This window comes from Canis lupus, chromosome 1 (assembly GCF_003254725.2).
Source record: "Canis lupus dingo isolate Sandy chromosome 1, ASM325472v2, whole genome shotgun sequence".
Classification (NCBI taxonomy): domain Eukaryota; kingdom Metazoa; phylum Chordata; class Mammalia; order Carnivora; family Canidae; genus Canis; species Canis lupus.
This window is the reverse complement of record NC_064243.1, coordinates 113,950,376-113,975,211: the sequence shown is the minus strand read 5'-3', so window position 1 is coordinate 113,975,211 and position 24,836 is coordinate 113,950,376. Positions and strand designations below refer to the sequence as shown.

General features: G+C 52.5%; 3 protein-coding genes across 8 annotated transcripts in view; 2 read left to right on the top strand and 1 right to left on the bottom strand.

The window, feature by feature from the left end:
* Positions 1–20,369, top strand: part of SAMD4B (sterile alpha motif domain containing 4B) — a 42,971-nt gene extending 22,602 nt beyond the window's left edge. Inside the window, exons 3-14 of one of the 4 annotated variants that reach the window (XM_025425037.3) lie at positions 882–1,352; positions 6,180–6,419; positions 7,066–7,175; positions 7,336–7,422; positions 8,054–8,396; positions 9,351–9,436; positions 9,936–10,054; positions 10,601–10,799; positions 10,991–11,114; positions 13,019–13,102; positions 19,193–19,260; positions 19,850–20,369. In XM_025425037.3, the coding sequence (XP_025280822.1) occupies positions 882–1,352; positions 6,180–6,419; positions 7,066–7,175; positions 7,336–7,422; positions 8,054–8,396; positions 9,351–9,436; positions 9,936–10,054; positions 10,601–10,799; positions 10,991–11,114; positions 13,019–13,102; positions 19,193–19,260; positions 19,850–19,936 (2,018 nt within the window). In that variant the 3' untranslated portion in view covers positions 19,937–20,369. The other 3 variants (XM_035703111.2, XM_049109636.1, XM_035703116.2) reach the window with 3 other exon arrangements.
* Positions 15,629–20,234, bottom strand: PAF1 (PAF1 homolog, Paf1/RNA polymerase II complex component). The gene is made up of 14 exons (XM_025425042.3): positions 20,122–20,234; positions 19,482–19,511; positions 19,291–19,383; positions 18,855–18,976; positions 18,708–18,774; positions 18,497–18,598; positions 18,309–18,414; positions 18,137–18,205; positions 17,952–18,055; positions 17,753–17,869; positions 17,525–17,653; positions 16,460–16,565; positions 16,263–16,353; positions 15,629–16,185 (listed from the first exon to the last, which is right to left on the bottom strand). The coding sequence occupies exons 1-14, from the start codon at positions 20,166–20,168 to the stop codon at positions 15,782–15,784; spliced, it is 1,587 nt and encodes a 528-aa protein (XP_025280827.1). The 5' UTR covers positions 20,169–20,234; the 3' UTR covers positions 15,629–15,781.
* A 205-nt stretch (positions 20,370–20,574) lies between the features above and the next one.
* MED29 (mediator complex subunit 29) lies at positions 20,575–24,836 on the top strand. Of its 3 annotated transcripts, XM_049109656.1 has the most exons (5): positions 20,575–20,947; positions 21,493–21,551; positions 21,785–21,893; positions 23,244–23,334; positions 24,521–24,836. In XM_049109656.1, exons 1-5 carry the CDS (start codon positions 20,732–20,734, stop codon positions 24,532–24,534), a joined length of 489 nt encoding a protein of 162 aa, XP_048965613.1. In that variant the 5' UTR covers positions 20,575–20,731; the 3' UTR covers positions 24,535–24,836. The 3 variants fall into 3 exon arrangements, with proteins under 3 accessions (XP_048965613.1, XP_025280828.1, XP_048965607.1); XM_025425043.3 differs by lacking the exon at positions 23,244–23,334 and having other exon boundaries at positions 21,809–21,893; XM_049109650.1 differs by lacking the exon at positions 23,244–23,334.

Below are 24,836 nucleotides of genomic sequence, written 5' to 3'. Positions count from 1 at the left end.
AGTGTGGAAACTTGAATGAATGTGATCATGGGGAGAGCCCCAGAGAAGGTGGGGGTATCCTAAATCTTTATCTAGGGGACTAGGAAGTGGGAAGTACCCTAAAAATGAAGGTGCTGTTGGCTAGGAGTTGTTGAACTGAAGTCCTTTGGTTGTGGTTGCCATTGTGACATCTTGGTATGCGTTTAGGAAGAGAAATCCATGTTGGTGAATGGGAGCCAATTGGAGGGGGAAAATCTGGAGGCAAAGAGACCAGTTAAAAAAAAAAGTAGTAAAGTAAGTTAGTAGTTAGTTAGTAAGTAAATACATTCTTTTTATAATCATGGTCACTTTACATTCTTTATTAGCTCTTTGGCTATCAGAGCAACACTGTGAATTGGGTAGTGTAATTTTCTCCAAAACTTTTCAGGTGAGGAAATCACTCCTCAGTGAGGTTCCAGGTCTAGCTAATAAGTTGGAAGGTCCAGACTGTGCTTGATTCCAGAGCCCAAACTATTAACCATCATATTCCGTGGTCATCTGCTGTCAGGAAGGAGGCTCTTTTGATAGGGTGAAGGGGGTGTGCATAGAGGACATGAAGATAAAGAACGCAAATATAATGAGAAGAGCGGGCCTGGGGATGGCAGGAGGAGCTCAGATTCCAGAGTAGTAAGTTTGGCTAATGGGGAGCCACAGCAGGTGTTGGAGAGTAGGAGTGATGTGGAACCAGGAAAAATTACTCTGGAAATAACGGTGAGTGCATTTGGTGTCATCAATATGAAGGGCAAGCTAAGGGGTCATCAAGGGAGAAGAGATTGGAGTTGAGGGGGCAGGCCATAGGCACCACTCCTGGGTGGAGTCCCCCACCCTGGCTCCCCTGACATTTCCTTTTGTCCCCTCTGCAGCCATCGTCAGCCAGTGGCAGCAGGAGTCCAAAGAGAAAGTGGTATCCCTCCTGCTGTCCCACCTGCCCCTGCTTCAGCCAGGCAACACGGAGGCCAAGTCGGAGTACATGAGGCTGCTGCAGAAAGTGCTGGCCTACTCGATCGAGAGCAATGCCTTCATCGAGGAGAGCCGCCAGCTACTCTCTTATGCCCTCATCCACCCAGCCACCACACTGGAGGACCGCAATGCACTGGCCCTCTGGCTGAGCCACCTGGAAGAGCGACTGGCTAGTGGCTTCCGCACCCGGCCTGAGCCCACCTACCACTCACGCCAAGGCTCAGATGAGTGGGGGGGCCCTGCAGAGCTGGGCCCTGGGGAGGCTGGGCCAGGCTGGCAGGACAAGCCACCCCGGGAAAATGGACATGTGCCCTTCCACCCATCCAGCTCAGTGCCGCCAGCCATCAACAGTATTGGGAGCAACGCAAATGCAGGTGAGGGAGTAGGGATCCCAGGAGGTCATGCCTACTTGGAAAAGGTCAAACTGGGCTCTCTCTCCACTTGCTCTTTGGCCCTGGGCAAGTCACATAAATCTATCTGGACCTCAGCTTTATGAGGTAGTGTAGAGGTTGTAAACTGGCTTTGTGGAAGCCGTATCTGACCTACAGACGTGTTTTGTTGAGCCCAAACTCAGTGAAACTTTGGTTTTGTCTTTATGTTTGATTTATTGATTTATTTTAAAAGTGTGTTTATTCCCGAGAGACACAGAAACAGAGAGAAGCAGGCTCCTCACAAGGAGCCCAATGTGGGACTTGATCCCTGGACCAGAATCACTCCTTGAGCCAAAGGCAGATGCTCAACTGCTGAGCCACCCAGGCGTCCCTCTTGTTATGTTTTAAAATAAATTTGATGACATAAGAAATTAGGGATTTTCCCCTAAAAATCCAGATTTCAGTTTCTCTTAAAAAGTTAAACCTGGCAACTCAAGCGCCGTAATCCTGTAGTAACAATAAGATGGGGTTGAATATTGACCACCCCCTTAAAACCCTGCACATGTGCCCCAGCCTCTACCCCCATCACCTTCCTTTGGGCATATCTGATACCTACTGGGCCTCTGAAAGCCTTGAGTTAATAGCCATAATCTAAGGTCCTTTCTAGCTTAGACATTGTGGATTTGTGTATATGGCTTCAACTATCAGCACTATTTCTGAGAAATTTGTGTTTGTAAGCCTGTTTATGTAAGATGTAGTTCACGCTGTAAGATATTAGTTGGTAACATTGTTGAGCATTGACTGTGCTGTAAGCACTTTTCTGACATGATCTCATTTAATCCTAGTCGCAACTTTATCCTCAGCCCCATTCTAGAGGTGATACGGAGACTCAAAGTTGTGAAGTCATGTATTCAAGGTTATACACAAAACAAGTAGTAGAACAGTCCAAGGTTCAGACCCCAGCAATCTGACACCAGAGCCTACCCCCTGACCACTATGCTGTCCTCCCAACTAAGTGGTCTGGAAAGGGCTGTGTTGGAAAGCACCCCAGATGCTAGGGTGAGCCAGGAGGAGCAGGTGTTCTAGTGAGCTTTTGAAATAATGGTTGAAATGAACAGGCTGAGAGAGAGTGGCATTTCCAAGGCTTGGTGAGGTGATATTACCTGACTCCAGCTGAGAGATTTCCAAGATTTATTTATTTTTTTTTTTTACGATTTTATTTTTATTTATTAATGAGAGAGAGAGCAAGCGCGCACAGCAGAGACACAGGCAGAGGTAGAAGCAGGCTCCATGAGAGAGAGAGAGCGCACGCATGCGTGCGCAGCAGAGACACAGGCAGAGGGAGAAGCAGGCTCCATGCAGGGAGCCTGATGTGGGACTCGATCCCAGGTCTCCAGGATCAGGCCCTGGGCCGAAGGCGGAGCTAAACCACGGAGCACCTGGGCTGCCCAATTTCCAAGATTTAACCTCAGCATGGCTGGCCCCCTTTGGCTGGCTGGTACTAGTTAAAGCAAGCCAAGAGAGAGTGGCAGTGAAATGTCATCCATGCCAGCAGGTGGGACAAGCCCTGGGTCTCTAGTGCCCAGCTCTGTGGCACCTGATACACATCCTTGGTGCCCTGAGCCTCTTTCCTCAGGTTCCTATGGATGTCCTGGCCACCTGCCTCCCTCCTAGGTGCTGGTAAGAATCGGAGAAAGTGAGGGAAAGGAGGGTATTTCTGGCACCTCTAGCAACCCAAAGTGTGTTAGTCTCAGAGCATCAGTTTCTGGATCCAAATTGGGAAAATATACTAATAACAGTAAGTCAAGATTATTGAGAGTATTCAGTCTTTTTCAAAAGCTGTTCTGAGAACTTTACATATATAAATTCTTTGGCTGAGTCATAGAAAAGTCACCTGCCTTAGGTGGTGTAGCCAGAATTTAAATCCAGGCAGTCTGGCTCTACCGCTCATACTTTTAACTACTATGCTACATTTCCTCCACCTAAAAGTGACCTTCCCATAGATGCTCAGACATCATCAAGGGGAGAGTTTACCCAGGCAGGGTGCCCATACATTTCTTCTCCCCAATGAGGACAGCAGCTATTAAAGGACTCGCTAACCTGGAACAGTGTCAGATAGGGGGGTTGGAACAGAAGAGAGAAAGGAGTTGGGCATTCCAGGTAGAGGACACAGCATGAAATGAAGGCAGAGGGGCGGAAAATTAGAGTATACAGACAGGTCTGGCTAGGATGGAGAGATGCATAGCAGTAGTAGACATTCATGTTTACCATATGCCTGCCCCCTGTGCCAAGGATATCACTTAGAAATGGAGACAGAGGGGGCAGATGAAATGACTTGCCCAGCACCATAAAGTTAATAGGTGGCAGAGCCAGAATTTTAATGCAAGTCGGTCTTGACTCCCAGATCGCAGTATATGAGGGCCACATTCTGGGGGGCCTTGAAGGATAGGGTGAAGCTTTTAAATTTTTACAGGCAGTTCAGGAAACAGGAAACCATTAAAATATTTTTGAGTGGGGAGCAAGGATTGGCCTGTAAGGGCAGGCAGGGTGGGTTTGGGGTGCTGCCAAAGACAGACCAGGGTTTCTTGGAGAGTGTGAGGCCCTGCATCTCCAGCCGGCATTCCTGTTTTTATAGCTCTCATGCTGTGGCCAGCCTCCACCCCAGTGCCTGGCCAAGCAGGGTTCCTCAGGAACTGCATGATCATTCCAATCAGGATAATTTCCTGCCCTCTCAGCCTGGCCTGCCTCCTCCTTGGCTGAGAAGGGAAGAGGAGTAGGCCATAGGCACCAAGACAGGCAAAAAACCAAGTCTGTACCGAATTCCATAGGGCCCAAAAGGTGCCATTTTCTGGGAACTCAGACTCTTGGAAGAAACTGTGAGAAGAGGACCCCACAGATCACAGGCAGAGATGGAGGCTAGTCTTAGGGGGTGGATCAGTACACTGTTCTCTCTTCAGGTGACTACCTGGCTGGCTAGGAGCATAGATACTGTCACAGATGGAGGTGGTTTGGGGCCTGTACCAGGCTGGTTGGCCTTCCTGGGTTAAGTTTCAGTGGAGCACTGGCAGGAATCCCAGCCTTCCCATCAGAAACAAAGCTAGGGTTCTTCCGTTGCTGCCTCCCAACTCCCTCTGGCAACTGGGGCAAAGTGCTTCTGTTCCTGAGCCTTGATGTTCTTACCTACCCACCAGGGTGAGGTGTTTTGGCCTTGTATTCTTATCTTTTTATATGACTTTGGATACTTTTGAATTCCCTGTGTCAGGTTCAGAGGTACCCTCAGCACCCTTAGAACGGACCGTGGGTGCCCTCCTATAGGCATTTATGAAACTGAAGGCTCTTGTGTATCATGACCTGCAGCTGACCCTGGCAATGCTGAAATCATTGAGTGAGGTTGCTATTCCTGCAACTGCTTGAAATTGAGAAGCTTCACCCTATCCTTCAAGGCCCTCAGAATGTGGCCCTAATATACATGAGCCCAGCAACAGGCAGCCTGGTGATGGAGGCAGTAAATGTTAGGCTTGAGGCAGTAACACGGGGCTTTAGGGAATGCAGAGGAAAGAGTCACAGAAGAGCTAACACTTGAATGAGGAGTGAAGGCTGAGGTGGCTGGCAGGTAAGGGTAGAAGAGCAGTGAGGTAGGCAGAAGGAATAGTTACAAAGAAAGGTCTGGAAGCTCATGGGAACCTTCCCTTTCCTGAGGATGGTTAAAATCAATTTGGAACCATTTTCTTACCTCAGGAATGGGATGGATGGAGAGTATGAAAATCTTGTGGAAGAAGGCCTGGATTCACCCTGAGTCACTGGACTTCATAGGTGGCTGATTTTGGCTCAGTACAAATCTTTGGGAGGTGGTAAGGCCCAATGACAGGGATGTTGAGGAAGCACTTTAGATATTTAATTCGTTATACATTTCATTTGTTATTTATTTTACAAATGCTAATGAAGCAGCTCCTCCAGGCCAGGCCCTACTGTAATTACAGAGGATACAATGATCTTTAAGACAGGACAAGTCCCTGTTGTCACAGGTCTTGTATCGTAGCAGGGGTGTTCAGTTAATAAGCATGTAAACGAATAACTAGGTTAAATTATTTCAGGTTGTGGCAGGTGCTGAAGGGAAGATAAATAAGAGTCATATGATAGAGTAACCAAGATTGGTGGGGGGCAGCTACTCAGAGAAGGCCTTGGAAGAGATGTTGCTAGCTTGAGATGAGACTTTACGGAGCCAACTGCTAAGATCAAGAGGACAAGAAGAAAGAGCAAGTGCACAAGTCCTGAGGTTGGACACCTTGAGTGTTGCAGGAACAAATGAGGGTTGGTGGGGAAGCAAAAGCTAAAAAGGCTTGAACTGAAGGGTAAGTTGGGGGGGATGAGCAGGGCCCAGGTCCCACACAGGGCCTTGTAGGTCTGTAGAAGATTTTGAATTTTGTCCTCGGTGTGAAGGGAAGTCATAGATGGGATTTGAAATAAGGACTGACTTGGTCAGATTTAACATGGCTTCTGCAAGGTGAATGAACTGTAGGAGGCAAGAATGAAGGCAAGAAACCAGTAAGGGGGCTGTAGCAGTAATTCTAGCAACAGATACCAGTGACAGACCCGGGTGCTGGAAGAGAAAGTGGAAAGATTCAGAGATGTGGCTGAGAGCTTGCTGATAGGTTGGGTGTGGGGAATGAGGGAACGAGCAATACCTGGTAGGTGTTTCCCCTCTGATCCCAGGGTCCCCTCCCACTGTTGGATTCTGGGGCTGAGCTGCCATCCATCGCACCAACCGGGGGGCATGATCTCCTGGTCAGATCTCCAAACCTGACCTCTTGCCTCTCCCCCTCTGGCCAGGTCTCCCTTGCCAAATTCACCCCAGCCCGCTGAAGCGCTCCATGTCGCTCATCCCCACGAGCCCCCAGGCCCCTGGTGAGTGGCCGAGTCCGGAGGAGCTCGGGGCCCGGGCTGCTTTCACCACGCCCGACCACGCACCCCTCTCGCCCCAGAGCAGCGTGGCCTCCTCTGGCAGCGAGCAGACGGAGGAGCAGGGCTCCAGCCGGAACACGTTCCAGGAGGACGGCAGTGGCATGAAAGGTACGACAGGGGAGGACAGCTCTAGGACCCTCTGGAGAGAGGCTTCTGCATAGCTTAGAAGACAGAAGGGAAGCTTCCAACTTCCTGTCCCATTACCCTCTACCCTACTGTAGGCAGTGTCAGGTCTGAGGGGAGTGAGTCCCTGCCTTTAGGGCTCTCATCTGCAGAGAGATGCCTATAGGCCCTGGTCTGATGGGGGAGAAATCCCTGTCCTCAGACACCCCAGCCTGACACAGCAATAGCTGATGGAACAGAGGTTCCAGGAAGACTTTTAGGGACATCAGTGAGGTCCTTCTAATATATATCCAGTCAAGCAGCTCAGAAGGGTCAGATGTCCTGATATGAGGGAAGGCCACCCAGAAGAGTGTGACTGGGCAGAAGAAGAAGTGGCTTATGGACCCTTGGCTTTTCCCCACTCCTCCCAGTTTTCAATGTTACCTCTGGTAACATTCTATACACATATTCCACCCCCGCCTTCAAGGTGGAGTTCCATGGGGCTCAAGAGAAGGTGGGCTGATGTTGGGGCCTCGGGGTCCCGCCATGTATGGAACATTAAAAACTACAAAACACTGCTCCCTCCCATGACCCTTCCTCTGCCGTAGTCACAAGGTCCAGACCCCTGACCTCTTGCTCTCCTTTTCTACAGATGTGCCCTCATGGCTCAAGAGCCTCCGCTTGCACAAGTATGCAGCCCTCTTCTCACAGATGAGCTACGAGGAGATGATGACACTGACTGAGCAGCATCTGGAGTCTCAGGTGAAGCCCCAAGGGACCCTCAGGGAGGTGTTGGGGACAACACCATTTTGACATTACCCATGCAGCCCAACCCTCTGGTGTCTCTTCAGGCCTTGTTAGGGTACCCCAAGTACCTCAGCTTCTCATTCCAGCTTCCTCTCCCCTTCTGCCCCTACCACAGAATGTCACCAAAGGTGCCCGCCACAAGATAGCCCTGAGCATCCAGAAGCTACGTGAGAGACAGAGTGTCCTCAAGTCCCTGGAGAAGGTGAGGACCTGGTATCCCTATCTCCCAGCTGACTTCCCAGTGGCTCTGGGTGGCCTCCCTGGGGGCCTCCCCAGCCCTCGGGAGGCCAAGAACAAGTTAGATCACAGGGTTTACCTGCCTGTGGCTGAGAGGGTTCCCTCCGTTTGTGTCCTGGTCTTTCTCTCCAGACTTTGTCACTGTTAACTCAATCCCTCTGTTTCCTTTGGGTTTTCCTTTTCTGACTGGTATTTCCAATGGAGCAGAACGTCTCCCTGTGTGCATGATCTCTCTATTTGCTTTCTCACCACTCACTCCCCTTCCATATCTGCGTTTTTGCAGCCTTTTCCCCTTTCCCTGTCACTTGCTTCCTGGTTCCATCCTTGTGGGACCCTGAGGCCCCAGCATCAGACCACCTCCTGAGCCCCGTGGAACTCCACTTTGAAGGGGGGTGAAAGGGAGTATGTGTATACACGTGTGTATGTATGTGTGCCTGAGTGTGTGTGAGCTTGCAGTGTCCTTACCTGCCTTTTCTAAGTGGTAGGACTCAGGGTTCCGCCAGCCCTCTCCAAGGTCTGTCTGACTCCACTTGTATAGTCATTCTATGGAGCTGTGGCAGTCAGCGTGTGACCCTGGATGTGTTTTCCCCACTCAGGATGTGCTGGAAGGCGGGAATCTGCGAAATGCTCTGCAGGAGCTGCAGCAGATAATCATCACCCCCATCAAGGCCTACAGCGTCCTCCAGGCCACTGTGGCTGCTGCTGCTGCCACCACCCCTACTGCCAAGGATGGGAGCCGGGGGGAGCCACCACTGCCAGGTGCTGAGCCTCCCCTGGCTCACCCCGGCACAGACAAGGGCACTGAGTCCAAGGACCCTCCAGCTGCAGAGAGCTACCCCCCTCCACCAGCTCCGGCTCCCACTGATGGCAGTGAGCCAGCCCCAGCTCCCGTCGCCGACGGAGACATCCCCAGCCAGTTTACACGGGTGATGGGCAAAGGTGAGACAACCCAAGGCCCGGCAAGAAGTTCTGGACAGGGAGCCAAGTGGACCCAGTCATCAAATTGAAGTTAAATGATGGGGAGCAGAGCTTTTTAAAGTACCCTGGGGGGATGCCTGGATGGCTCAATGGTTGAGCGTCTGCCTTTGGCTCAGGGCCCGTGTCTCTGCCTCTCTCTCTATGTGTCTCATGAATAAATGAATTTTTAAAATCTAAATAAATAAATAACTTTTAGAAATTTTTTTAATTTATTTTTGATAGTCACACAAAGAGAGAGAGAGGCAGAGACACAGGCAGAGGGAGAAGCAGGCTCCATGCACCGGGAGCCTGATGTGGGATTCGATCCCGGGTCTCCAGGATCGCGCCCTGGGCCAAAGGCAGGCACCAAACCGCTGTGCCACCCAGGGATCCCAATAAACAAATTTTTTAAAGCATCCTGAGGACTAGATCACTTCAGAGAGTGCTGAGACCGAGAGTAGCGAGGCCCTGCCTTTAGGTGTGTCCAGGTTGATGGTAGGAGAGAACCCTTACTTACTATTCCAGTGTCTCCAAACTGAGCAGAAGGTGGGACAGTGTGTTGGTAGAAATTGTGTACAGTATGAGGCAAATCCACTGGTTCCTTCCTTCACAGGAGACTAAAGGCCACAGGATAAGTCTGGTGAAACTCCTAGTGGTCTTGGCCTTTCCTGAGGCAGCATGGCATAGCAGACTTTACACTTGGGTCCATATCCTTTTAGCCACGTGACCTGGGGCAAGTGATTCAACCTCTCTGAGCCACTGTGGTGGGCTTTATATATTTTCACAGCAGCCAGGTATCATGCTTCACACATAGCTAGAACTCACGCAGCCTTGGTCCTCTTCCAACTTTTGTGCTGGCCAGCAGGGGCTGAGGAAGCTAGAAGTTGGCAGAGGACATGCTGGGGCTAACTCTCCTCCCTTTCCCTTGTCCCTCAGTGTGCACCCAGCTGCTGGTGTCCCGACCAGACGAGGAGAACATCACCAGTTACCTCCAGCTCATTGAAAAGTGCCTGACGCATGAGGTAAGGCCTCCTCTAGGGTTCCAAGCAGGAAAAGGCTCCCCTCATCACTCTCAGCATCCCTATTCCTCACGTGGCCCTCAGGGCCCAGCCTGGCTGCACCCACCCTCTATCTCCAGCCCTCATCTCACCAGTGTTGGCCCTGGCGGCTGCCATGAGCTCTCCTTCTCAGAGCCTTACTACATATTCCTTCTTTGGGGAACCAGTTTCCTCTTCCTCCTGCTGGTCTCTCAGCTCTCAGTTCAGATATGTGCACTTCAGATGCCTACACTGGCCCCTCACAGCAGATTGGGCTTCTCACGCCTCCTGGGCTTCTCCCCCACAGTGCTCATCACCGTTCAGATCGCATGTGTGTGTTTTCCCCAGCTGAACTGTGAGCTCTGCGTGCGCAGGTTACTGCTGCATCCCAGCATTGCCAGCACAGAGCAGGCAGGCAGTCGGGTGGGTGAATGGAAGGCAGAGAGGAAGGCACACCCTCCCTGCTTCACGCTCCCAATTCTAGGCGTTCACGGAGACGCAGAAGAAACGGCTGCTGTCCTGGAAACAGCAAGTGCTGAAGCTCCTCCGGACCTTCCCGCGCAAAGCCGCCCTAGAGATGCAGAACTACCGGCAGCAGAAAGGGTAAGCAGGCGGCCAGGGTGTAGGAACCTTCCTTCCCAAGGCACCGATAGTGCTCAGTATGCTGATCGCGTTCTGGGCTGGGAATCGGTTGTCCTCATTCAGTCACTGGGTAAACCTTACACAAGTCACCCAGTGAAGACTTTCCCGGAAGAAAATCAGGGTGTTCTTCCCACTGCAGCAGGGTGCTGAGTTGACAGAAGCAACATCTGGCCCTTTGCCTGTCCCCTGTCCTCCTCACCTGTGTGTAGAGGGCTGTGAAGTCTCTTTTCTCCACAAATACTAAGTGTCACACTTGAGAATTAAAGTTAGGAGAACTGCTGTAAGTGGATGTGAGGAAACCTTTGTCCACTCCCATCTCTGTCCTGAGGGTACCTCGGGGCAGGAGAACAGTGTGTGTGATGCAAGGATTGGATAGGGAGTCCTTGTTCATAGCAGGTCTGTGTTCTGTCCTTCCCATGGGGATTATGGGAGGGGAAGGGAGGAAGGGGTGGACAGAGAGGGGCCCCAACCACCTAAACTGACACCCTGCCTTCTACTCTTTCACAGCTGGGCGTTTGGCTCCAACTCCCTTCCCATAGCTGGCTCTGTGGGGATGGGGGTGGCCCGGCGGACCCAGCGGCAGTTCCCAATGCCTCCCCGGGCCCTCCCACCTGGCAGGATGGGCCTTCTGAGCCCTTCGGGCATCGGGGGCATCTCCCCCCGACATGCCCTCACTAGCCCCAGCCTTGGGGGCCAGGGCCGACAGGTGAGCCAGCGGGAAGCAGAGGGCCTGGCGCTTCTGGGATTGGGGTGGTGGTTCCTGAGCTGTGCATGTCCATGTGTTTGCACCTGGGCCTGGCTTAAATGGGAGAGGCTCCTTTGCCAGTTCCACCGAGCCTGGGCCTGGGCTTCTTCCCACTCAATTCACCACTTTCTGTTTTCCCCTGCCCTGTGTAGAACCTGTGGTTTGCCAACCCTGGAGGCAGCAACAGCATGCCCAGCCAGAGCCGCAGCTCTGTGCAGCGCACCCACTCCCTCCCGGTCCATTCATCGCCCCAGGCCATTCTCATGTTCCCTCCAGGTAAGCTGCCCCCACCGTTGGGGCTCCACCTCGACAACACCCTTAGGTGGCCCTTCTCTCATTCCCATTCCCACTATCCTTCCAGTGCTTCCTTCTACCTCCCATCACTCTGTACCCATCTTCCCACATCATGAGTTTTCTTATACCCTCCCCTCTCCCCCACTGCAGTTTTCCTTCTCAGATCCTGCCTGCTTTCTCTGTCTTCTCTCTCCCCTACTCCCAACCCCGCATTTCCACACCTTTCCTTCCTGTGTCACAGTCTTAGTGTCTCTGCTGGTCTCCGTCACCATCTCTCTAGAGGATTCCTCTCTAAAATACTCAGTCTGGAAGGGGTGGAGGGGGTGAGACAAAGCATCAAGTTTTCCATGGGGGGTTGTCCTGCCTGTCAGTCCACTGGGATTCTTTCAGGCAGGAACCAGCAGACTTCAGTTCTTAAAACCAGGTTCTACACTAAAGGGTCTGTGAGGTGAGATGACTGTTTTTCCTCTGTTCATAGAACAGTGTAGAGATGAGAGATCAGAATGAGGGTGAAGTTGGCAAGAGGGAGGTTAGAGAAATGCTAGCCCGGCCTTGTCAAGTGGGGGTGTTTCTTGCCCTGGGCTGGGCCTGCTGCTGGCCACTGAGGCTGCAAAGGCAGAGAAGGCTGTGGGAGATGGGGCACCTGGCTGGCTCATCAGTAGAGCATGCAACTCTTAATCTCAGGGTTAGGAGTTCAATCCTCATATTGGAGGTAGAGTTTACTTTAAAAATTTGTTTTTAACTAGACTTGTAGGTGACCCTAAGGTCTTCATGACATAAAGTGCCAAATTAGTGGCTTTCAATTTATGAGATTATGTGAACTGCCATCTGTCAGAGGCAGAGGACCCTGTCCACTGTGTTCATCCTAGCATAGGGCTTGGCACATGGTAGGCATCTGTAACGGGATGCTAAATGACTGGATGGGTGAAATGCACAAGCAAAAAAGTTGAAACAGTTCTTTTTACTCTTTTTACTGACGTGCTGTGTGCTGGACTGTGTATCCAACAGCTTTCCTACTCCATCAAATCAGTTTCTCCCGGCTGTGTACATGAGGGCACTGGTGTTATTCCCATCATGTCAGTCATAAATCTGAGACTCAGAGAGGTGACTTGCCCAAGGTCAAAAAAATATATATTTGCTAAGAACGGCCAGTTAGGTGTCCCAACATGGTCTGAGCTCAGAGTTCATTGGGGATGTGATGACAGGTAAGGCTGGGAGTGGGAGCAAAAGAGTGTTCTGAACCCAGGCAGAGAGCTCAGGCTTCCTCCCCATAGCAGTGAGGAGCCAAGGAAGGGGTTTTAAGCAGTGTAGGGTGGGGTCAGCTCTGCTCAGGAGTGGGCTGTTTCCCAGACACCAGAACAAGAGGCCCTTTAGAGGTGACTTGAGGACAAACCCCATGGCTGCTGTCCTGATTTGCCCCGTCTGCCAGGCCTGCCCAGATGACATCCTGCCCAGGGGAGCAAGTCCAAGTGGGGTTGGGAAGGGTTCTAATTAAGCTTCTGCACCAACTACAGAGCAGGTATGGGGCTGCCCAGTGCCTGGGGCCAATGCCCAGACTGTGCCTAAGGCAACGTGCAGGGTGCGGCCTCCAGGAAGCGCCCTCAGCTTCCCACACTCCCTCAGCCTGCTGGTCAGGCTTTTTGTTCATTGCTAAGCCTCTCCCTGCTCTGTGCACCCCCGGCCCGACTGTCCTTCACCCCTGCCCAATCATACTTCCCATCAGAGCGTGTGCCACGTCTCACATGCGGTTCCTCCATCTCCTGCCTCTCCCTCCCTCCCTCTTATCCCTGTCAGCCCTCCCCCCACGGCAGCCCATCCAGTGCTCGGTCTCCCAGGCTCTGCTCTCCACCTGAGCTCAGCCTTTGCCTCTGTTCTCTCCCCCTCAGACTGCCCGGTCCCTGGGCCTGACCTGGAGATCAATCCCACTCTGGAGTCTCTGTGTCTGAGCATGACAGAACACGCCTTGGGTGGTGAGCATTTCCTCTTTCCCTGACCCAGCTCCCACCTACCCAGCAGCGTCTCCGCCTCTGAACTGAGCAACTCAGAGCATCCTGAGGGGTCCCTAGGGGAGGCCAGCCTCCAGGGAGGGCCTGACTGGGATGACAGGCTCCCGGAGCGCCTTTTCTTGGGCCTCCCGCCACTTCCTGATCTTCCTCCCTTCCTCCCTTTCTTACCACAGATGGGACAGACAAAACCTCCACCATCTGACGGGACCCACAGCCCAGCGCACCCATAGGCTCCCTGGGCGGCGGGCGGGGGCCAACCCCCAACGGGCTTCTCCGCGACAGCGAGAGGGTGGGCTGGCTCAGCTATACATTCTAGTATTTTTCTACTCTCTCACCCTTTTAACTTTTGTTTAACATTGGCACACGCCTTGCTCACTCCCAGGCCCGTCGAGGGATTCCTGCTGAGGCTCAGGGAGGTAGGGGGCAGCCAGGATAAAGGGAGCAGGGACTGGCTAGCCTGACTGCCCCTCCTTCCCTCCCTCATCCCCTGCCTGGCCCCGTCCCACCCCTGCCTCCTCCAGACTGCCGGCCACCCGCCCCTCCTAAGGGAGCAGCTTCCCCCTGTCTTGCGGGGCCTGCTCAGCACCATCTGACATCTGGGGAGAGGAACGGGGTTGACCACTTGCTCTCCTGGATGTTATTTGAGAGGAGCTAAGGAGAAGGTGGTGGATGAGGAGAGGAGCCTCTCTCTCCTTATCACCTGCCTCTCTTCCCCATTCCCATCATTCCCCAAGGACAGGAGCCACCCTCCTTTTACTCACCTCCTTTTGCCCTGTTTATCAGAGGTTCTCTACAATTAATTTCTTAGGCCTATTTAAGATGCATATTTATATAGTTCTTAACGGTTTTTCTCTCTGATCATTCCCTCTCATTTTTAGAATCCCCAGGCCTCTCTCTGAGCCAAGACAGTGGCAGGGGGAGCCTGAATTTTACGAGGGGAGAGGGCAGAGCCCCCTCCTCCAGACCCCCTAGCCCTTCCCCGCTTCCCCCGTCCTGGCTCCCCGGATGCAGAGGTTGAAGGCCAGGAGCCAGGGCAGCCAGTGAGGTCAGGAAGTCTGTTGCCTTAACATCCCCTTCCCGCAACCAACACACCCTTGTCCACTCCCAGGTCTGGTTGCTGAAAGACTTGGGGTAAGGAATAAGGGAAAGGGGATTGTTTGGTTTTTGGTTTCTTTCCCCACCCCTTTTCTTTCATCCTTCCCCACCCCCCCATTCTGTCATGACCTCACTTAAGTGGAACACTATATCATAACCCAGAGATTTGTCCCAGCTGTGGAGTCACACAGACCCTCTGGTCTCTGTTCCTGCTGAGGGGTTGTGCTGGGGCCCAGGTGGAGGGAGGGGATTTGGGGGTTCAGGCTGTGGGGAAGCCAGGGTCCCCTATTCCAACCCCCTCTTCCCACTCAACCCACCCCACCCCCCACTGGGACATTCTCAAGCTTTTCACACCGAAAAGGAAAAAAAATGTTATTTTTAGATACATTTTATGAATAACTTTTGTTATGAATATGGCTGGTAACCATTGTGTATGTTATTAAAGATACAAAATGTTGGGAAAAAACAAAAAACCAAAAAAAAAAATTTTAAAACCACCGCCCTCCCTGCACTCTCAGCCCATTCCCCAGACCTTCTTGCCTCTGCCCTCCTGGTCTGGACCTCCCTCAGCTCTGAGCCCAGGGAGGGGGAGGAAGCCAGGGGGTGGGGTGGCCCTGGGGATCTGCTAAGGTCCCCACCTCCTCTCCCAGTGCCGGGCTGGGTGGGGTGTCAGGTTTATTTATGTACCTCTTGCACACTCATCAACCTATGCAAGTCCCCCACCCCGGCCCCTCCATGTTTCTGTGCCTTTGCTCATTCCCCTCAAGCTCCCAGGGCTTCTCCAGTCCCCCTCCCAATAGCCCCGGGAAGTGGGATGGACAGGGGCCACCTCGTTTGGAATCAGCAGGGTGTCCCTCGTACAGGACCCTCACCACCTCCCAGCCAGTCCTGTCGTCTTCACTACCCATCAGGGTGAGCTGGCTCTGCCTGGCATTGGGAGGTGGTGAGGGACACCCCACACACACACAATGGGAGGCGAGAGCTGCCCCCTTCCCCCCACCTGACAGCAGAGTGTGCAGGACGCAGGCGGCCCCACTCTGATGAGCAGGACCCTGATCCTCTTCTGTTCCAGCCCCCCCAAGCCCCCTGCCCCCCACCATGATTTCACCCTCCCTCCTATTCCCAGCCCCACTGGCAGAATCAGCTTTGAGTAACTGTACAGTTTTTCTCGCTGTTGGAGAAGACTTACTTGTTGGAGTTTCACTTGTTTAATGGTCTGGGCTTATTTTGGAAAAAAAAAAAAAAAAAACAAGAAACAAAAAAAAAGATTCTGACCTTTGTTATGCTACATTTCATGGAAAACCTAGAGGCCTTAGGCTGAGGCCATCGAGCTCCTGGGACAGGGCGGGAAGGAGAGGTGGAAGCCGAATGAGACCATAGGGCTGGGAGCGGAAGTAAAGGGAAAGAAGTTGGCTTTATTAACAGCAAGGCCTGGAGGAGAGGAGGGAAACAAAGCGAAGGGTTCGCAAACAGACCACTCAAAGTGCCTTCCTACGCATAATGCTCGCATTATAATCGTGTCTGCACCAACCCTGAAGGGCCTGGGACTCAGTCACTGTCACTGTCAGCTTCACTGGAATCAGAAGCTGCAGCTTCACTGCCATCCTCCTGGGCGGAGTGCTCACTGCCACTGGGGAAGGGACTGGCGCTGCGGCTCCGGCTCCGCTGGCCACCCCCATCACTGCCACTGTCCGAATCGTTGTCACTGCCACGGGCTTGGCCTCTGTCCTCGTCATCAGAATCCGCATCGTCTTCTGAATCTGCATCACTGCCAAAGATCTCCTCTTTGTCCCTAGCAGCCCGGGCCTCATCTTCACTGCTCTCATCCTCGCCGCTACCACTCTTGTCACTCGCCTCGTCCCTGTCACCCTCTTCGCGTTCACTCTCACTGCCTGAGCGCTCATCCTCACTGCCTTCCTTCTCACTGCTGCTGCCTTTCTCGCGTTCCTCATCTGTAAGGAAGCAGGGAGAAGTGAGACCCAGTTTCCCACCCTTCCAGGACTCCTGGGGTTTGGCCTTTCCAGCTTACCTGAGCCCCCAGCTTCTTTCTCTTCCGTCTCCATCTCTTCTTCCTCTTCTTCTTCGGGTTCGTGGTTCTCCAACTGGGCCTTCCGTGCCTCCTAGAAGCAGCAGGGTTGAGGGGGAAGAGGGTGTTCTGTTAGGCTTGTTTCTCTCCTTACCCATTCCCACCCTCCGTGGGTGCCCTGGGCCAGTGATGCTTGTTACCTGGGCTTCTAATTCCTTCTCATTCATGTCCCGGTGTTTGACCACAAGCAGGGCATTAGTACCGGACTGAACCCCAGCCTTTGCCCGGCGTTTACTCAGACGGACCCTGCAGTGGGCAAGTTGGTGAGGAGGGGTATGTGGAAGATGCATCTAAAGATCTGACTTGATTCTTACTATCTCACCAATGTTTAGTCCAGAACAGACCAGAATCAATGTGGGTTGAATGAAGGAGACCACACTCAGGTCGGGTAAGGGAAAGGGAAGACTAATAGCTCCACAAGTCCCCTGTATTTATAAAGTGTATGTGTATACACACGTGCGTGTGCACACACAACACAAATGTGTGCACATAAGAGATTTCAAGGTGCATTAGTTACCAGCACTTAAAAGCACAGAATCTAGATGGCTGGCTTTGGGAAAATGCTAAACTGTGGCCCCTTTTCCTTCCCATAGCATAGCAACAATAGGATGGAACCCTTTGCTGGGCCAGGTCATGGTGCCCTTGGAGGTTGTCAAGAGCTCCAGGTCACTCAGCCCACCAGCCCACTGTGCTACCTTCTACATGGATGGGATCAGAGTTTGGGATCTCTTGCTTTAAACAAACTCAAGATCACACTTTCTTTCCCAACCCTTACATTACACTGAGGGCCCTAGCACAGGAGTAAGTAAACAAACGTCTAGCTCTCAGGGGAAAGTTTGTTTGGGGGACGGGGTGGGGGGGATCCCCTTATTAACTTGGATATCCAAGATTTCATTTAAAATATTTATCCTAATTTGACGTATTACTCTGTATTTTGTTTATGCTGACTTTCACATGAAATCTCTTATTATCAGATGGAATTTGGCTATCTACCCTACAGAAAGGCTCAATCTCCTTCCTGGGTTCTTTTTGTTAGAATTAGGTCCAGCTCCCATGCTTGAGCAGGCTTCTGCTGCTCCTGTTTAAAATGCAGGAGAGACCAATCCTTATGTACAAATGACCTGCAGCGTAGTTCCTGTGTACCCCAGGATCAGGATTCTAAAGCGCAGGCCCAGGTTAATCTGAGGTAGGCGTGTACCAAGTACCTGGTCTCCAGTTCATTGTAGTAAACCCCATCACCCTCCCGGAAGATGAAGAAGTAGTTCTCCTCATAGCCCTTGCTAGCTTTGTTCTTCACATTCCAGTTGTACTCCCGGGCAATCTTGTAGTCATACCTGATGAGGATGATGGGAACAAGGTCACCCCATTTCTTCTTTATGAGGGGAAAAAAGACCCAATTCTCAATCCCCAAAACTTAACCCCAACCCACGCACACATCATCCGGTGCATAGTCCATCTCCTCCTCCTGGTCCCGCTTTCGTTTCTTCAGTGTCTCCTCCACAGGCAGGAAATAAGCCACAAACTGGTTCCCTTCCTCATCCATCATGCCTCTGGATGGAAAAAGGAGAAAATGAAGAGTGAGGACAAAGGGGCAGTGAGGAACATGGGTGGGCAGTGGGGTTACTTACTTACCTGATCATGGCCTGAGACATCATCTCCAATGCAGCTGCACCACTCGTGTCCTTGGGGGCTGGGTCTGAGTCAAAAATGACCTGAGCACATGGGTTGATCCACATCTGGGGCAAGAACACTGGCATTAGACTGGGATGAGCAGCGATGGCAGGCTATCTTTGCTGCCTCCCTGCCCTGGATCTGACCTTAAAGTCTGGGAAGACAGGCATGACCTCCACCGGTGTCACTCGGGGCTTGCTGTAATGCTGGGAGATCTGGTGGGGGCAAAAACAGGGTCGGTGAAGAGGAGGACGTGGAGTTTTGGAGCTGTACCTTGTTCTGCCTGCAACCACCATCCTACCCCAGTCCCTCAATTACCGACTTCTGGGCATCTTCAAAAGTTTTCTCAATAGCTGTGATCTGGCTATCCCTGTCTTTGTAAATTTCTTCCTCCGTGAACTGTTGCTTCACAGAAACCCCAATCCTACAAGTAAAGAGAGAGGCCTTTAGGGATCACTGGACACACCTGAAATCTCCGCTTTCCCTCCTTACCCACCACAACTTACTTGACCTCAGGCTTCTCATTGGAGATGCCATAACGGTTGAACTCAGTGGAGATGTACTCAGTCTTCCGCATCCATGGCACCACCTTCGCATGCTGCTGGGATCTGGGGTAGAGTATTAGGCACTTAGGACCCACCACTCTCCTCCCATTAAAGAGAGAGAGAGAGAGACACACACACACACACACACCCCTGATGTCTCCAGCACACTCACCTTTTGGAGCTTGTAGGGGCCTGAATCTCTTCTTCCAAAAGCTTCTCATCAGCGGGATCGAGGAGTACTAAGGGAGAACAAGAGGGTCGTGAGGCAGGACCTGGCCTTTGCTGGCCTAGAGCAGGTCCTCCCTGCCTTCCCACACACCATTGGGGTCGATGCGGTAGGTATCCGGGTTGATAAGGTCAATGGTGACCCCCAGGTCTGGCTCAGTGAGGAGGTCGTGCTTGTGTTGTTTTTCCAAGGAAGTCGCTTTATACTGGACAAACCTGGGTGGGGAAACACGCATTATGGCTTCCTGATTCCAGCTTTACCCCTCACATCCCTGCTTCCCAGAGCCTAAGCCTCTCCAGGGAGGAACTCAAAATGGGGAGTGTCCCCCACGCAGGGGCCAGAAGCCTGGCTCTTCAGTGGGAAGAGACTTGGACACTGCTTGTTTCATTCATTAACAAGTATTTACGGAGCACCTACTGTCCTGTTGCTAGGTGCTGAGAAAAGAGCAGTCAACAAGAAAAGCAATCCTTGCCCTCAAGGAACTCATGATCTAATTGAGGTATTTCACCAACCTCCATCTCCGCCTCACCTGTTCTGGTCAAAGGGGTAGGTGATGAACTTCGGGTCGAAGGGGATGTCAGGGAGGCTGTTGCAGTACTTGACTCGGCAGACCACTCCGGACCTGGGAACACAGTGGTTCAAAACCTGGCCCCTGCTGCCCCACCTCTGCTCCCAGCCCCCACTGGCCCACCCCTTCTGGGAAAACACAAGGGGGCTCACCTCTCCGGCAGAGTCCGGTGAGAATTGGGCCTGGTAGGTAAGAGAGACACATTGACAAAGATGGAAAAAACCGGACAGAAGAATGAAGGAGGTTTTTTTCCCCAAGTTTTTAAAAAAGGGAAGGTGGGGGTGACACATGGTAAAATCCTTTGGGCAGCGGTGCTCCAAGTACTTTAACGGAAGGAGCCTAATATTCAACTCCTCCTAGGGAAAGTGCAAACGCTTTCCTGAATGAAGCCAACTGCTCAGTCGCTCTTGGAGGAGAGGTCTTCAAGTGCTTTAGTAGAACTACGTGCTCAATCGCTTTTGGCAAAGGGGTTCTCGAAATGCTTCACTGGAGTAATAAACGCACAATCCCTTTTAAACAGTCTCCCCATAGCCTAATCTCTGAACTCCATGGCAGGGAGCGGGGACAACACCCCACCCCTGAAGGAACCCACCCCTGTCAAAGGTAAGCGCTCCGTGACGTCACGGCGTTCGCGGCGAGGGTCTCACATCACGGGCAGACCCGGGGGCCGGCGGCGTCGTAGGAAGACACCCGCGCCCGGCCCCACCCCCCGCCGCCCGCCCGCCCGCCAGCCTCGCCGAAACCTGGAGACCCCCAGAGGAAAGCGGAACAGCCAGGTGGCGTGGCGCCTACCTGTGGCCATCCTCCCGCTGGGCCTGAGTCTGAATGGTGGGCGCCATGGCGACAGGGTGAAGGAGGCCCGGACGGGGTCCTTGCTGAGCCGCGGGGAGACGCGGAGGGGTGTGCCGACGTCTGCGGACGCCTAATCCGAGGGAGGCCTCGGGTTGGCGCCGCTCTCAGTCGGGTAGGGTCGAAATGAGGTCGCCTGGTGAGAAGAGTGCCAGAGGAGACTCGGCTAAACGAGAGCAGGCAGCGCCAAAGACGGACTCGCAGCTCCGGCTCCACCAACTGCCGCCAAGACGCTGAGGACCCGACAGGTCGCCTCAGGCCCCGAGCCCTTCTGGGAAATAGAGTCCGGATTAGACCCACACCCGGATTGGCAAACGGCTGGGTAAGGGGCGGGGCGACGGAGGAACAGCCTCTTGTGATTGGCAATCGTAAATGTGGACGTCTAATTTGAGAGTCAAGGGGGAGGGGAGAGAGGGGGTTGTCCTTTCTTCCCATTGGCTGAGTGGCTTGGGAGGCGGAGCTAAGTAGCAAACGGGACCTGGAGACAGAGACGCCAAGAAGAAACCGGGAGAGACGCTCTTGTGGCGCACTTCCGGCGCGCTGGGCGAGGAAGATGGCTGCGTCCCAGCAGCAAGCTGCCGCTGCTTCGTCTGCCGCGGGTGTGTCGGGTCCGGGTTCGTCTGGTGGCCCGGGTCCGCAACAGCAGCCGCAACCACCAGCACAGTTGGTGGGGCCTGCCCAGAGCGGGCTTCTGCAGCAACAGCAACAGGACTTCGATCCAGTGCAGCGTTACAAGATGCTCATCCCGCAGTTGAAGGAGAGTCTACAGGTGATTGGCCGGGAGCTGTGAGTAGCTAGAGGGGTCTTATTCTCTGACTCCAAGGGGGAAGGCAGAGGGCCTCTTTAGTCTGGGAGAGAGCAAAGGAGCGTTGGAGAGGCAGGAAGGGGGAATGACGTTTGGTCCTCTGGATGAGGCCAAAGCGAGGCTCTGCAGATTGACAGTGTGAGCGGGATCAGCGCGGATGTTGGGCCTGGGAATGGCCGGAACTCGAGTGGGAGGGAGTTTAAAGGAAAAATAAGGCTCTGGTTGTTAATACGTGAGGAAAAGCCTGGCCTGTACAGAGATTCTTTCCATGATTGGTGGGTGAGGCAGGAGTGTAAGATCTGTCGGAGATTACTGGGAGGACCCTCGGTGAGAGCGGGCTTCTAGGAAAATCCTGCTACTCTGGATTGACAGGAGAGGTGCCAAGTGATGAGAAGGCTTGAAATTTAATAGATCTTAGGGAAGAGTGTAGATCTACGAAAAGTACTTTTGGCAGATCTACACCCCCTTCTGTTTCTCTATCTCGTGCCTTTTTTTTTTTTTTTAACTAGACCTTGATGAAGGTCGCCGCCCAGAACTTGATTCAGAACACTAACATTGACAACGGCCAGTGAGTATAGCCGCTCTCCCTAGTCTTAGAAACTCACGCGGATCCCCACCCACTTATGCCCCCTTCCTTCTGTTTTCGAGCCCCACTCCTTAGCGACCACCCTTGCTCTTTTGCCTCTTCTAAAACAGTCCCTTAGGCCGTGCCTTGGGGTTTCTGGGCCTAAACTTGGTTTCCTGATGGATACTTGGTTGGGTAGACACTGAAGTCCCAGAGATTGGAAATTCATTCTCCAGTCACCTTCTTCTCCTGGACTATAGAAAGAGCAGTGATGGACCCATACAGCGCTTTGACAAGTGTCTGGAGGAGTTCTACGCACTCTGTGACCAGCTGGAGCTCTGCCTGGTAAGGGGCCTCCTAGACACTGGGTGACCACAGCCCTGCCTCAGTCCCCAGGTCTCCGGAAACCCTGTCAGTCGGCACACATGGGGCACCTCCTATGGGCCACTCTCGTGCTTCAACTGATGCTGGGGACATGATGTTGCTCTGATCCTTGCCTTTACTAAGCTTCCAGTTCAGTGGGGTGACATACATCCCCAAATAGTGATAGCTCAGAGTGGTCAGGGCTAGGATGGGAGAGGCACAGGATCCTTCCCTCAGGATTAAAATGAGGGAAGTTTGGGGGATTGTGGAAGCCCAGAGAAGGCACGTGACTCTGCCAAGGATAGGGCAGGGAGAGAGTGGCTCAGGGAAGTTTACTGGTAGAGAGCACATCGGAGCTTTGGCTGGAGCAAAAATGGAAGAGGGTGGGTGATTAAGAGCACAGACTCTGGAATCAGAGGGATCATCAATCTCTACTTGTGACCTTTGGGTTTCTCCTTTAAGAAATGGATTTTGGGGAAAGAGCAATATCAAATATGTAAAAAACAACATGGTACTAAGCATGTGGCAAACGTTTCCTGTAGTGTCATCATCATCATCATCATCATTTTATTTTATTTTATTTTTTTTTTTTGTCTTTTTTTTTTTTTTTTTTTTTTTTTATTGGTGTTCAATTTACTAACATACAGAATAATACCCAGTGCCCGTCACCCATTCACTCCCACCCCCCGCCCTCCTCCCCTTCTACCACCCCTAGTTCGTTTCCCAGAGTTAGCAGTCTTTACGTTCTGTCTCCCTTTCTGATATTTCCCACACATTTCTTCTCCCTTCCCTTATTTTCCCTTTCACTATTATTTATATTCCCCAAATGAATGAGAACATATAATGTTTGTCCTTCTCCGACTGACTTACTTCACTCAGCATCATCATCATTTTAAACTTGGTTTTGAAGGAAAAGTCAGAATTTGAGAAGTCTGGGGTGGTAGAAAGGTGTTCCAACCATAAGGGACAGCTTCTACTTTAATTTCTCATATCGGAATGTCATGAAATTCAGTTTAGCTGAGGTGTAATATGCATTAGGGCTTGTGGGATTTTTTTTTTTTTTTTAGATTTATTTATTTGAGACAGCTCACGTGCACAAGTTGGGGGAGGGGCAGAGGGAGAGAGAGAGAGAGAAGCAGGCTCCCCGCTGAGCACAAAGTCTGACACAGGGTTTGATGGCAGGACCCAGAGATCATCACCTGAGCCAAAGTCAGGCACTTAACCGACTGAGCCACCCCAGGGCTTGTTGGCTTTTGAATATAGCCTTGAGGGTGGTGGGGAGCCATGGAAGGTTTTAAGCAGGGAAGAACATGGCCCTGCTGGCTTTTTTAGGAATATACTTCTGGCTGCCAAGTGAAGGATGGGTTAGAGGAGCCAAGAGTGGAGGCTGGAAGCCCAAGGAGGCCACCAGGACAGGATTCAGGTAGGCCAGGCTGCACCAGGACAGGGCCATGAGGAAGTGGGGAAGAACAGATGGGAAAGCTGCTCAGAAGGCTTCGTTAACAGACCATGGGGCTGCCGGACTATGGGAGGAGTCATCTCCAGGATGACGCCCAAGGCTGTAGTTGGAATGGCAGTGCCATTCCTGAGACAGGGACCCAGGAAGAGGAACAGTTTGGTGAGGAGAGTGTGACAGCTCAGGAATTTCAGGGGAGGCTGGGGATATAGATGTGATATTACTGCGGAGGTGGGAACTGTGTAGTGCATGTGGGTGGGACAACCCCTAGAGGGCATGAGAGCAAGAAGAGATGGGACCTGTGAATTGCCCTGTTTAAAGCTTGAGCAGGAGCATCTGGGTGGCTCAGTGGTTGAGCGTCTGCCTTTGGCTCAGGGCGTAATCCCGGGGTCCTGGGATCAAGTCCCGCATCGGGCTCCCCGTGGAGAGCCTGCCTCTCCCTCTGCCTGCGTCTCTGTGTCTCTCATGAATAAATAAATAAAATCTTTAAAGAAAATAAACATTAAAAAAAAATAAAGCGGGCAGCCCCGGTGGCTCAGCGGTTTAGCGCAGCCTACAGCTCAGGGCGTGATCCTGGAGAGCCGGGATCGAGTCCCACGTCAGGCTCCCTGCATGGAGCCTGCTTCTCCCTCTGCCTGTGTCTCTGCTTCTCTCTCTCCTCTCTGTGTATTCTCATGAATAAATAAATAATCTTTTTAAAAATTTTAAAAAAATAAAGCTTGGGCAGAATAAGAAGTTCTTAGAGCAGCCAGAGAAGAAGGAGGAAAACCAGAAGCAGGTATCATCAGAGAAGCCACTGCCAGGGTCAAGGCTGGAGTTAGGACAGTCACAGCAATAGCAGCTGACATTCATCAGTTAGCACTTAATGAAGCACTAGGACCTGTGGCTGTCTCACACACTGTTCTCACGGTTCTCACCCGATGAGGCAGCAAAGGTAGTCATTAAACCCATTTGATTTTCCAAAGGAGGAAACAGACTCTGAGAGGGGAAGCTGCATGCCTGAGGTCACCAGCAAGTGACCAGCAGGGCCAGGCTCTGACTGCAAACCCCTGGGAGTCCAGAGGCCCAGCCAGCTACCCCATGCTGGCCCTTGGGGTGGAGTTGGGAGCACCAGGAGGGACACTGATACCACACCTTGCCTGCCTGTCCACAGCGCCTGGCACATGAGTGCCTGTCTCAGAGTTGCGACAGTGCCAAGCATTCGCCAACTCTGGTGCCCACGGCCACCAAACCAGATGCAGTACAGCCTGACAGCCTGCCCTACCCGCAGTACCTGGCAGTCATCAAAGCCCAGATTGCCTGTGCCAAGGACATTCACACCGCTCTGCTGGACTGTGCCAACAAGGTCACGGGCAAGACGCCGGCACCACCTACAGGCCCTGGGGGCACCCTGTGAGCTGGCAGGGCTGGGAGTGGGGCAGGCCCCCGGGGAAGGGGACAGGGAGGGAATGAAGAGTGACCTCAAAGCA